Source organism: Lithobates pipiens, unplaced genomic scaffold (assembly GCF_037356315.1).
Source record: "Lithobates pipiens isolate NorthernLeopardFrog02 unplaced genomic scaffold, aLitPip1_a1.2 Scaffold_19, whole genome shotgun sequence".
Taxonomy (NCBI): domain Eukaryota; kingdom Metazoa; phylum Chordata; class Amphibia; order Anura; family Ranidae; genus Lithobates; species Lithobates pipiens.
In genome coordinates this window covers 161,570,788-161,583,912 of record NW_027507764.1, presented here as the reverse complement: position 1 = coordinate 161,583,912, position 13,125 = coordinate 161,570,788, and the positions used below count along the sequence as shown (strand labels likewise).

Below are 13,125 nucleotides of genomic sequence, written 5' to 3'. Positions count from 1 at the left end.
CAACGGCCAGGGTTGTCGGGAAGAAGCCCTTGTCCTCATCAACATGGGGACAAGATGCTTTGGGGTGGGGGGGGCGCGGCCCCCCCCTTCCCCAAGGCACCCCCCATGTTGAGGGCACGCTGCCTGGTACGGCTCAGGAGGGGGGGCGCTCGCCCCCCTTTCCTGGACGGCTGGGTAGCGTGCTCGGACAAGGGTCTGATGTGGACCTGGGGGGACCCCCACGCCGATTTTTTTTCGGCGTTGGGGTTCCCCTTTAAGTCCATACCAGGTGGCGGGGCCTGCAACGTCTCCTTCGCGGGCCCCGCCTACCTGGAGACCCGCTCGAAATGAGCGGACTTTTCTCCGGGCGGGAAAAGTCCGCTCATTTCAAAAGTACGGCGGACTGGCACACACACGGCCGGATTGATTGGAGTGCAAAACTACTTTCTAAGTCCGCCGTACTGTCGGGTCAAAAAAGTATGCCGGAGGCTACACACGGGGGGATTGTCCGGCGGACTTCAGTTTGCCGGACTTTTCCACCCGCTTGTTTGATCGTGTGTACGCGGCATTAGGATCACGCAAGAGAGGGTAGCTACACACAGTGGGACCATGAAGAATGAACTTGGCCACCCTCTAAAAGGAACTCAGATCATAGCAGCAAAAAAAAAAGAGAAAGAAAAGAAAAGAGGAACTTTGAGACTGAGATGAGATTGAGGGCATTAGATATTTTTAGTAACTTTTTTGAGTTAGGAATATATAGTTGAATACCAGTTTAGTGTCACTTTAGGGATGCTATGTGATTGAGCACAGTTATCCAGCATGTAGGTTTACATTGCTATATACAAGTCAAGTCAGGTACATTCTTAATAGCTTCAATATTCAAATACATTCTGACTTTGGTCAAGTAGTATACAAAAACATTATACTTTCTACATATTTTGATAAGCTTTTGAAAAAAGCAGCAAGTTTGGCTGGAACTGATGTTACCATTTTAAAATACGCATATGAAGATAGTTATAGTTAGGTTGAAAGAAAACACAAGTCCATCTAGTTCAACCATAAAAAAAAAGAATATATCATACAATCCCATGTACCCAATCCTATACCCACAGTTGATCCAGAGGAAGGTGACCCCCCCCCCCCCCCGCCCACAGAAAAGCAGGATCCAATTTGCTACAGCAGGGGAAAAAAATCCTTTCTGATCCTAGAGAGACAATCAGATTTTCCCTGGATCAACTTTACCTATAAATATCAGTACCCAGTTATATTATGTACATTTAAAGAAAGAATCCAGGCCTTTCTTAAAGCACTCTACTGAGATGGCCAAAACCACCTCTGCAGGGAGTCTATTCCACATTTTCACAGCTCTTACTGTAAAGAAACCTTTCCATATTTGGAGATGAAATCTCTTTTCCTCTAGATGTAAAGAGTGCCTCCTTGTACTCAGTGTTGACCATAAAGTGAATAACTCAACACCAAGTTCACTATATGGACCCCTTATATATTTATACATGTTGATCATATCCCTCCCTAATCTCCTCTTCTCAAGAGTGAATAAATTCAGTTCCTCTAATCTTTCCTCATAGCTGAGTTCCTCCATGCCTCTTATCAGTTTGGTTGCCCTTCTCTGCACTTTCTCCAGTTCCCTAATATCCTTTTTGAGAACTGATGCCCAAAACTGAACTGCATATTCGAGATGAGGTCTTACTAATGATTTGTACAGGAGCAAAATGACTCTCTTGAGTCCATACCGCTCTTAATACAAGAAAGGACTTTGCTTGGTTTGGAAACCACAGCTTGGCATTGCATGCTATTATTGAGCTTATGATCTACCAAAACCCCCAGATCCTTCTCCACTATGGATCCCCCCAGTTGTATCCCCCCCCCCCCCCCAGTATGTATGATGTATGCATATTCTTAGCACCCAGGTAAATAACTTTACATTTATCAACATTAAACCTCATCTGCCACATAATCGCCCAATTAGACAGAGCATTGAGGTCGGCTTGTAAATTGGAGGCGTTCTATAAGGACATTATTCCACTGCATAGCTTGGTGTCATCCGCAAAGACAGAAATGTTACTTTTAATCCCAGACCCAATATCATTTATAAAGGTATTAAAAAGTAAGGGTCCCACTCCCAACACTGAACCTTGGGGTACACCACTGATAACCTTAGACCATTCAGAGTAAGAATCATTAACCACGACTCTGTATTCTGTCTTTTAGCCAGTTTTCTATCCATTTACAAACTGATATTTCCAAACCTGTAGACTTTACCTTACACATGAGCCGTGTGTGGAGAACTGTGTCAAATGCTTTTGCAAAATCCAAGTATACCACGTCGACCGCCACCCCTCTGTCCAAGGTTTTACTTACCTCCTCATAAAAAGAAATCAGGTTTGTCTGACAACCTCTGTCTTTCATGAATCCATGCTGTCTGTTGCTTAAAATATTTTTTTCCAGCAAGAACCCATCTATGTGGTCTTTTATTAAACTCTCCAGTATCTTCCCGACTATAGAAGTTAAACCAAAAGGTCTATAGTTACTTGATAAAGACTTTGTTCCCTTTTTTAAAAATAGGCACCACATTGGCCCTATGCCAGTCCAGTGGTACTATTTCTGTCATGCTGGTAGGTAATGGCTTCTGTATAAGTTGTTAAAATATATACACAGCATTTCAGCAAAAAAATTCATATGTTCTCAAATAAATTTTCTAATTCATTTAAAAATATACATACATTTAATATCATAAAAATAAATATCCTATAAAACACCTGTCCATATATAAATTGAATGTTCTATGCAAATGCATATGTGCCTATATACCAATATATATAAAGTACAATTAAAGAAACAAATAAAGTGCATAATTTTCTCCAAAAAGTGCACCGTGCTACTCAGAAATCATAAAACTGCAAATGGCCACTTTTAATGTTCTGATTTGAAAATAAACTGATCATTCAATGTGCCCTCTCTTCCACTGTTCGTTACCATGGGGCTATCCTCCACCTTCACCCCTCACTCACCAGATAGATTGACCTACTTAGGTGTGTGTCAACTTATACCCAAATGTGGAGGAGAAGCTGGGAAATAGATTCTTCATTCTTCTTGATTCAAAATTTATTGCTCACAGAATAGTATAAAACACGTGTTAACGTGTTTCGTGGCACTACACTGGCCACTTCCTCATGATGATGCATAAAACACTTTAAAAAGCTGTGATCTGTTTCTTGTGATGTTTGTAAGTGTGCATCTTCCTCTCCTTCCTTTAATACAGTCATGCAGGCCACCAAAAAATATAAAATCATTTTTATTTTAAAAGCCCATAGATCCAATAACACTTGAATTTCTCAGTGCTGTCCCACAGCATCCAGATACAATGCTTTATTAGTGTCGGTCCTGACTCGACTGTTCAGCCTGGTGCAATCTCAGGGCTTGCTGTATGTTGACTTTTTATGCCTCCCTCTGATTACCCTCTGATTACAGACAGTTGCTGGGGGTTTTTCACTTATCCCTCCTTACTCCCATTTACTCCCATTTGCTCGTTACTCAAAAACCAGTCCAGGGTATTTTTTATTTTTTTTATATTTATTGTGGAGCTTGGATGGGAGAAGGGAATAGTGGGATACTCCAACTGAACTATTCACAGTAGATAAGGACAACTCTCACTTGGCCTCACCAAATTACTTGTGGAAGCAGACACACTGCTTTTACCATACTGTCACTTGTATGGAAGAATTAAGTCTTCTTGCTTTCTCTAGCAGCAAACTTGATGCAACTACTTTATCTTCAGGACACTATCTAGCATCCCCTTGACTGACACCCATCCTCTGACTCTTCTAGCTGAAGGGTTGGCCCCCACAGGACAGGCCTCATGACACAGATCTGTACGCACAGTAGGCAGAATCAGATCCTTCCTGGTGTCTCCCTTCCATTCAGCTCTGCAGGACCTCTGGGTGCAACTTCTCTCCGACTTTCAGACCCTTAGGTCGACTACCCAAGGTCGCATGACAACCTCTGCATGGGAGGAGCAGCCTCCCCTCTCCATCCAGGACCTCGCTCTCCAGCCAAAGACTCCAAGCACATGTGCCCTTGGCATCTATACAGTCACCCAACATGCAACGATGCATTTTCATCTGCCAATAGCCAGGACTGTAACAATGCCTGTGCCCTCACTTGTCAGGTTTCTTCCCACTGCCCAATATGTCTCTTTATTAGGCCAGTATGAAATGTTCAGACAAGCTGAGCTTCACCTGAGCACCAGGAGCAGACCTCACCAAAAGATCCTGCTCCCTGATATGCAGAGAGCACTCCAAATTTGCCCAACAATCTTCCTGATAAGCAGAAAGACCCAAAACTATACTCTCTTCTAGCACCTACCTAGGATAGTGCTACATATATTTGAATAATAGTCTGATCACACTAGGGGTGATATGATACAGCAGTAGATAGGGGATAGCGTCGTTTTTATAGTGATTTACCTCTCTAAGTTGGCCTTAGTATGTGTGGTAGGGACCTTAGACTGTAAGCTTCTTGAGGGCAGCAACTGATGTGAATATACCATAAATGTAAAGTGTTGTGTAATTTGTGAGGGTCTTTTCAGCCTTAAAGCAGTTCTTCAGTCCCATATGTGAAAATTAAAAGTCAGCGGTGACAAAAACTGTCGCTGCTGACTTTTAAAAAACATCCACTTATCTGTCCAGGGACCCAGCACCATGCTCTCCCGACTGGGTTTCTTCACTGCTTTCCAGTGCTGGCGCCGGCATCATAACTGTGGGCAGCCAACTGTGACTTCTTGCGGCTCCACATCCGGCTGCTTAGTGTACATGCTTTTGGGGGAAGTCGGGCTTTAAGCATTTTTTAAATATTATTTTTAGCCAATAGAAAATGAGTTATTAGGCAAGGAAGTGCATTTTGCATGCCTTTGCATGCTCTTTTCAGGCTCTCCCATTAAAGCCTGTTGGGTCCAAAATGTGCGACTCTACTTCAGAATAAGCTCATGTACTTTTTGGAGCAATGAGGTTCCAGCAACATTATACTTAGGTGTGAATGGACACCACTAAATATAATGGAAATACAAGTTTTGGGAATTGAAGTACTTCAAACAATGCTTTAAATCCCTCAGGTGTGAACGGGGCCGAGTTACAGAGTGAATGACTGTCCTGACTAGTGAGAGATTGCTCAGACTACCCAATTAAAGAGAGAGACTTAGAGTGCAACTCTTAAGTTATGGAAACTTGAGAGTCCAGGCTGAGTTACAGAAAGAAAGACTGTTGAAATTGACACTTCACAGAGATAAAGAAGCTGCCTGGACTACTGAGTAATAAAGATGGACTGCTAAACTGCAAAGCGAGAGACTCACCAGACCACCCAGCTACTGAGAGAGACTGTTAGACTGCAGCACAGAGAGAGAGAAAAACTGATCACAGCAACTTTGCTCAACCATTCTCCCCTAGGAGAGCCCTTGAAGTCATTTCAGGTCTCAGGGAACTCCTGCTTACATGTACAGTATTTTTATCTACAGCTCACAGAACATTAACATGATTAGTAAGGTGTACATTTTGATATTAAATCTCCCTTCTCTATAAATTAACTGTCAGTAAAAACTGTATAGTATGGTTTGGTGGTAATAGCAATGCCCCTTTTCTTTATAGATCAGTTGGAGAATTGCTCCCTTTCCTACCATGGTGGTCAGTAGGTGAGGTGATCCTGTTACCATGATGGTTAGTGGGAGTAGTGTCCCTATTACATTGGTGTTTGTGGTCAGTGGTTGAAGTGCCCCTTTAAATTGGTAGTTAGTGGGTCCCTTACAATGGTTGTTGGTGGTAATAAGGATTCCCTATTACATAACACCGGAGGTCAGTGGGTTAAATGTCTGCTTACCTTATTAGTCAGTTGAAAGAATGCCACTGTTACACTAAATGTCCATGGGAAGAACGCCTCCTTTACAAACAACTAAAAGAGATCATTGGTCAGTGGATCATTTCCCAATGGATCCCTCGGTGTCATTGGTGCCACAGCCAAATGCTCAAGGAACCCCTAGCCACCAGTGGGAAAACCATAGGGTCATACAGGACTCTAGCTGAAGAGACTGGCCCAGACTGTGAAGTGAAAGGGGATTTCCAGGCAAAAACACAACTTGGCCTTGTTCAAAAGGTCACACTCCCCCCCAACCCCCCGCGTTTTTGGATATATTTTAAATTTTTTCTCATTGTTTAGTACCTTTCTCCTTTGGTTTTCCTGTTGACTTCCGCCCTACCTTGTCGCGGTGAGGTACGTCATTTCCTGCAGATGCATCAGCTCCTAGGATTGCTGTGTCATCAACCCCAGGAGTCATTTGGAATCTCTCGCTGCTAGCATTGTGTTATTTGAAAACAGGAAATGACGTAATACTAGGTGGAGATTGGTACCATTTTTAAATAGGGAATGCATAGTGGCATTGCAGTGCTTTGTTTGTTGCCAGGAGGACACACTGCACACGCGTGAGATTGGGAGGTGCATGCTGGGTAGGCAGCATGCACCTAATCCCGGAAGAGAGACCCAGCAGGCTTCATACACCCACAGTCCAGATGGGTGCACTGTTAAAAGGAGAACACAGTGAGTAATCAATGCTGCACAAGTAACGAAAAAGGGACACTGTAAATGATTGCCAATTGTAAAAGAACGAGCGGTAACAATCATGGGGGTAATTAAAAAAAAATTCTAGAATTTTGCTTTAAAGGAAGAGTGCCTCTTTAGAGAAAGTGAGTGTGGCATTATTTTTTAAATGTATTTATTTCTTTTAGGTACTTATCTAGCGCAGTCAATTTACACAGCACTATACATATGGTATACATTCACATGAGTCCCTGCCGTCAAGGAGCTTACAATCTAAGGTCCATAACTCACATTCATACATATACATACATTAAAAAGATACTGCTCAAAAATATGTTTGAGATAGAGACTGCCCAGACTGTAGTTGTACGGAGAGAGAAACTATCACAACTGCCAAATAACAGAGAAAAACTGTCAAGTTACATATTGAGATTCTCAGACTGCCAAACAGGACATTAGCAGAAGGTGCCTAAAGGGTGGCATTTAAGCCCTTGTACACACGGTCGGAGATTCGGACCGTGTGGAATGTATCCAATCGGACCGTTTTGTTGGATATTCCGACTGTGTGTGGTCTCCATCGGACTGTTTCCGTCGGAGTATCAGACGGACCAAGTTTTCCAACTTGTTGGTAAAATTTCGACGGACCAAGTTTTCCAACTTGTTGGTAAAATTTTCCAACAAAATGCTCCGATCGGACATACTCCGATCATGTGTAGAGAATTCCGATCGGACAAAGTGCCACGCATGCTCAGATCAAATTCCTACACCAAAGCTATTGGCTACTAGCGTCAACAGTCCCGTCGTAACGAATTAACGTCATCACGTCGGATTTTCCGACAACTTTGTCCGACCGTGTGTATGCAACAGTTTCGGACAAAATCCGACGGATTTGGTTGTTGGAATGTCCGATCGTGTGTACAAGGGCTAAGAGCTGAAATTCCACATAGTGCATCACTGTTGGCCGACAATTGTGTGCTGTTAGTATGCAAGACAAGTTCCTGGCACACACCCTTCAGACAAAAGACTGACGCTCTGTTGGCCAACAATCCGATCGTGTGTATGAGGCTTTAAACATGAAAAATTAGCCTATAATTATTTTGCTTACTGCAGCGTGCTCAGCAATATGTAACAAGTGTAACCAAATTGACGTTTTAATGTGTAGATGCCCAGATGTGTATGTCTATGTTCATATATGCATTTACTGTATGTGGATGTGGGGGATTCAACATTTTTTGGGGGGTTTAAGTGCTTGAGTGTAACTACTTTTGTCCACTTTTTTTCCATATCACACTGGGACAAAAAGTCCCCTATGTGATACTTTTTTATGACCGATACTATTTAATCAGTCTTGTAGACCCCTGGTGTCTCGCTTGCCCTTCACTAAAGCTCATAGAGATCACACTCCATTAGCTTCATCCCTGGCCAACGGAAGAGGAAAATGACAGCAGAAACTGAAAGTGATGTTTTATCATATTGTTTCCAGATTCTTACTAGCTAGGGTAGATCAGCATATGGATGTTTTCTGGTCCCCCTCTCCTCATTACCCAGTGGTACTTACCATGCTGCTGCCAGGTCTGTAGAGCCCAGGAAATGTGTCAGGAGTATGAAAAAAGTGGAAAGGGGTGAATGTTTCTGATGTGTGTGCAAGTAATAAAGTGACTGTACAGCTACCCAGTCGCTCCCATATGACAGCTGCCAGTCAACTTGTCAGAGTTACATGCAGTTGCAGCCAGGAGTGTGTGTAAGACCACCAGCTGCTGCTGATGTATGGCATACGTGGGTGGTATTAAAGAATTAGTCAATGGGACCATGCCACGATCGTGTGCCAAATCCAGCTTTGGTGGTTGCAACATAGTATTTCAATCTAAAATCCCCCTGCCCCCCCCCTCCCCCCCCCACCAAGATTTGATTGTTTAAAAAAAAAAAAACTACAATGCTTGTGTTGTGAAATTCACATCTGCACAATGCTTATAGATACTGTTTGTTCAGAATATGTAAATACTTTAGTGTGCATTATCTGGGAACAGGGTCACTTTAAAACTTTCACAGGTAAGCTTGAACTGTTATAACAATCTTAGATGTACGATTTAAATGGATATTTATTTTTTTATCTGTTTATATTTTTATTTAGGACTCACAATTTCAGGTCAATGAACTAAGGTCTGATAATGCCGGATCAGGATGAAAAAGGGAAAAAAACGGAAAGGGCAACTGAAAAGAAAAGTCATGGAGCATCATCAAGGTTTGTCAAACTCACTGAACTATTTTTCAAAAGAAAGCTCAAGTTTGAAATGTTTTCCAAGAAATTGTGTTTTTTTAAGACTTATTTTTTGCAATAAAGGCTTTTCTGCAATGAGGGCTTCTTACATGTAAATTTATAGGCAGGAGATATAACTTTTAGGTCATTTTCAAATTACATTATTTATTTAGTAATTTAGCTGCTTGGACTAAGGTCTCCATTTTATTATTTTTGATCTGCACATCTACCTGAATAAAGTAACATTACCATGGAGGTGCCACATTAACACCCAGTTATCAGGGGCCCCGCTACCACAGTAAACACATTGAAGAGGCGGTACCAGTAAATGAAACAGGCCTATATGTTTATTCTCATTCTCACCCTTTTGTTCACTTCCACCACCACAGTAAGCAAGTGCTAAAAGAGGTGGTAATAGACAAAAACTGTTGTAGTATTAATAATAATAATAATAATAATAATAATAATAATAATAATAATATACGTGTCTCCGCGCAACCTTGACCATTAAGTGTTAAAGACTAAAATGAATCAATAAAATCAAATAAAAATAATCTAATGCACAGTATCTTACAAAAGTGAGTACACCCTTCACATATTTGTAAATATTTTATTGTACCTTTTCATGTGATAGCACTGAAGAAATGACACTTTGCTACAATGTAAAGTAGTGAGTGTACAGCTTGTATAACAGTGTAAATTTGCTGTCCCCTCAAAATAACTCAACACACAGCCATTAATGTCTAAACCGCTGGCAACAAAAGTGAGTACACCCCTAAGTGAAAATGTCTAAATTGGGCCAAAGTGTCAATATTTTGTATGGCCACCATTATTTTCCAGCACTGCCTTAACACTTGCTTCACATGTTATCACTGGAGTCCTCTTCCACTCCTCCGTGATGGCATCACTGAGCTGGCGGATGTTAGAGACCTTGCGATCCTCCACTTTCCATTTGAGGATGCCCTACAGATGCTCAATAGGGTTTAGGTCTGGAGACATGCCTGGCCAGTCCATCACTTTTACCCTCAGCTTCTTTAGCAAGGCAGTGGTCATCTTGGAGGTGGGTTTGGGGTCATTACCATGTTGGAATACTGCCCTGTGGCCCAGTCTCCAAAGGGAGGGGGTCATGCTCTGCTTCAATATGTCACAGTACATGTTGGCATTCATGGTTCCCTCAATGAACTCTAGCTCCCCAGTGCCGTCAACCAGGGCAGGTGTTAGGGTGGTGGGGACCCTGGGCTTGAGTCACTTTCGGGCCCTACCTTCCATACATTACCGTATTTATCGGCATATAACAAGAGACGGCATATAACACACACCCCAAGTTTAGGAGGGAATTTTAAGGAAAAAAAACTTTTAGGAGGGAAGTTTAAAGAAAAAACACATTTAAATGCCCATCAATGCAGCCTTATCAGTGTCTATCTGCAGCCTTGCCCATCCATCTGCAGCCTTGTCCAGTGTCATTTGCAGCCTTGTCATTGCAGTCTTGAAGTTTAAAAATGGCGCCGCCAAGATACAGAGTCCTGTGTATCTCGGCGGCTCTCGGGTCCTCTCAGCGGTGTAACGACATATTCGGTAACCCATCGCAGTTTGCTACGGAAGTGACGTTCCGTTGCCGCCATCTTGCTACACCCCACACTCGTCCACAGTAAGGATACACTAAAGTGTCTGTTTATGAAGCAGTGATCAGTGAAGATCCAGAGGATCGCCACTGATCACAGCCCATAAACAGTTTATAAACCAGAGATAATCAGGGGAGAAGTGTTTGAACTTGTTCTCCCGCCGATTATCTCCACACACTGAGAATCCTAATTGAATGACACAGTAACGGCCAGTTTATGAAGCTGCGATCTCAGCGCTTCACTGGCGATCTGTGTCAGAATTCACACTCCCCGATTCACCAGCTCAGAGGTGGAGAACCGGGGAGTGAGAAGAGAAAATGGGGGGGAATCTGAGGAGGAAAGAGGAAGATAATTAACTTCCTTATGCCTCATTCAGACCCCCCCAACACTGTAACCATGTCCCCCTGTCATATTTATGTATATAGATATATATACATATATATATATATATATATATATATATAATGTGTATATGTATATATATATAATGTGTGTATATATACATGTATATATAATGTCTGTGTGTGTATATATTATGTAGGGGGACTCTTTATTTTACTAACATTAATCGCACCGTGTGTCAGTGTATTGAGCTGTGATAATTTATCACTGCTTAATAAATTGACATCTCTGTGTATCGGTGAATTTCTAGTACTGTAATCTCGTAAAGTCTCACGAGATTCCAGTATTAGGGGCCGTTCTCCAGTGTTAGAAGCGTTTGTAGATCGCTTCACTCCTCCAAGGGTGAAGCGGTCTACTCCGCTTTATAAACTGGCATACAGAGGAGAAAGATTTCCTCTGTGAATGCCGGAGAATGAAGCAGTGAATAGATTTCACTGCTTCATAAAAAGACACCAAAGAAGGGGTAAAGCAGACATGTTGTTACACCCACCGGAGTTTTGCATTTTACACGTATTTATAACAGTAAAGTCACTTTATATAGTGAAATACAGGACTTACAACTCTGTTTGACTACTTAGATCTTGAATTTTGAAAAAAAAAAAATTCTTTGGTCGACCATAGCGAGGCCTGTTCTGAGTGGAACCTGTCCTGTTAAACCTCTGTATGGTCTTAGCCCGCTCAGCTTCAGCAATCTTCTTATAGCCTAGGCCACCTTTATGTAGAGCAACAATTATTTTTTTCAGATCCTCAGAGTTCTTTGCTATGAGATGCCATGTTGAACTTCCAGTGACCAGTATGAGAGAGTGAGAGTGATAACACCAAATTGAACATACCTGCTTCCCATTTACACCTGAGACCTTGTAACAAAAACGAGTCACATGACACCTGGGAGGAAAAATTCGTAATTGGGCCCAATTTGGACATTTTCACTAAGGGGTGTACTCATATTTGTTGTCGTGGTTTAGACATTAATGGCTGTTATTTTGAGGGGACAACAAATTGACACTGTTATACAAGCTGTACACTACATTGTAGCAAAGTGTCATTTCTTTAGTGTTGTCACATGAAAAAATATAATAAAATATTTACAAAAATGTGAGGAGCAGCCAGCATCTATATGAATTTCACTCACTTACTAAAATACTAATAAATAAAACTTTCCATCACACCGCAAAATAAATCAAAAAAAAAAAATAATTCCAATGAATAATTACACCCAAGTGCCTGAATGAATCAGTCCAATGTGTAAATTAAATAACTCAAATCTTCAACTCCAAACTTGTGTTTCACCATGTGCTCAGCCACTTCCACTAAATGTGTAAAATTGCTGCTCACCAAAGGTTGAGACCTCATACGATAGTAGAGGTCAAATGTGCTCATTTACCCAGACTCTAATGTGTTGTTTGGACGAGTGACTCCATGAACCCTCCTCTTTTTCCAACCTTCCCAACCAATTAGCACAAATCACCTCTATTTCTTTTGCAGGGAATTGAATTTGCAGATCAAAAAAATTACTGGACAGCATATATCTTGATTGCTGGTGCAGATACTGCTGGTTAGTAATTCTTCTGATCCAGGAATTCACTTTCCTGCAAAATAAATAAAGTGTTGATTCGTGCTAATTGGTTGAGAAGGTTGGAAAAAGAGAGAGCGTTAACAGAGCAACTCGTCCAAACAACATATGAGATTCTGGGTAAATGAGTGCATTTGACCTCTTGTATCATATGAGGTCTCAACCTTTGGTGAGTACCAATAATATTACCAATCACGGTATTTTATATAATTATTAATTCTCTTGTACACCAACACCATTACTCTATAACTCTAAGGCTGGGTTCACATTGCGGTGATGCGGGAACACCGCAAATCCGCGGCGGGTTCCCGCATCGCATGCCTCCCGGCGGCAGTTCACACTGCCCTATGCGAACTGCTGGGAGTGTCAGTGAAATGTTAATGACACCCCCAGATCAGTTCGCATATTGCAGTGCGATCTGCAAACTCGGACAGGAATCGGATCGCATGGTGTGAACACCCATACGATTCGATTCTGCTGCAGACCAAAAAAAGGGTCCTGTGCGAGTTTGGGGCGGGTGCGATGCGAATTCAGCCATACTATCTGTATGGCTGAACTCGCATCGCACAGAGATCGGATGTGATTTGCACTGCGGTGCGAATCACATCCGGTTCTCGTAGCCGCAGCAGTGTGAACCCAGCCTTATACAGACTTTGTTAAACATCTTTAGCTGAGGAGATACTCTGAGACTT

General features: G+C 42.0%; 1 protein-coding gene across 14 annotated transcripts in view; it reads left to right on the top strand.

The window, feature by feature from the left end:
* Window positions 1-13,125, top strand: part of NEK10 (NIMA related kinase 10) — a 487,578-nt gene that overhangs the window by 29,673 nt on the left and 444,780 nt on the right. For all 14 annotated transcript variants that reach the window (XR_013277553.1, XR_013277555.1, XR_013277554.1 and 11 more), the window contains one exon: window positions 8,711-8,821. Coding sequence is in view for 10 of the 14 variants with exons in the window: in XM_077491445.1 (XP_077347571.1) it covers window positions 8,748-8,821 (74 nt within the window). In the remaining 4 variants the exon portion in view is untranslated. The remainder of the gene's footprint in view (window positions 1-8,710; window positions 8,822-13,125) is intronic.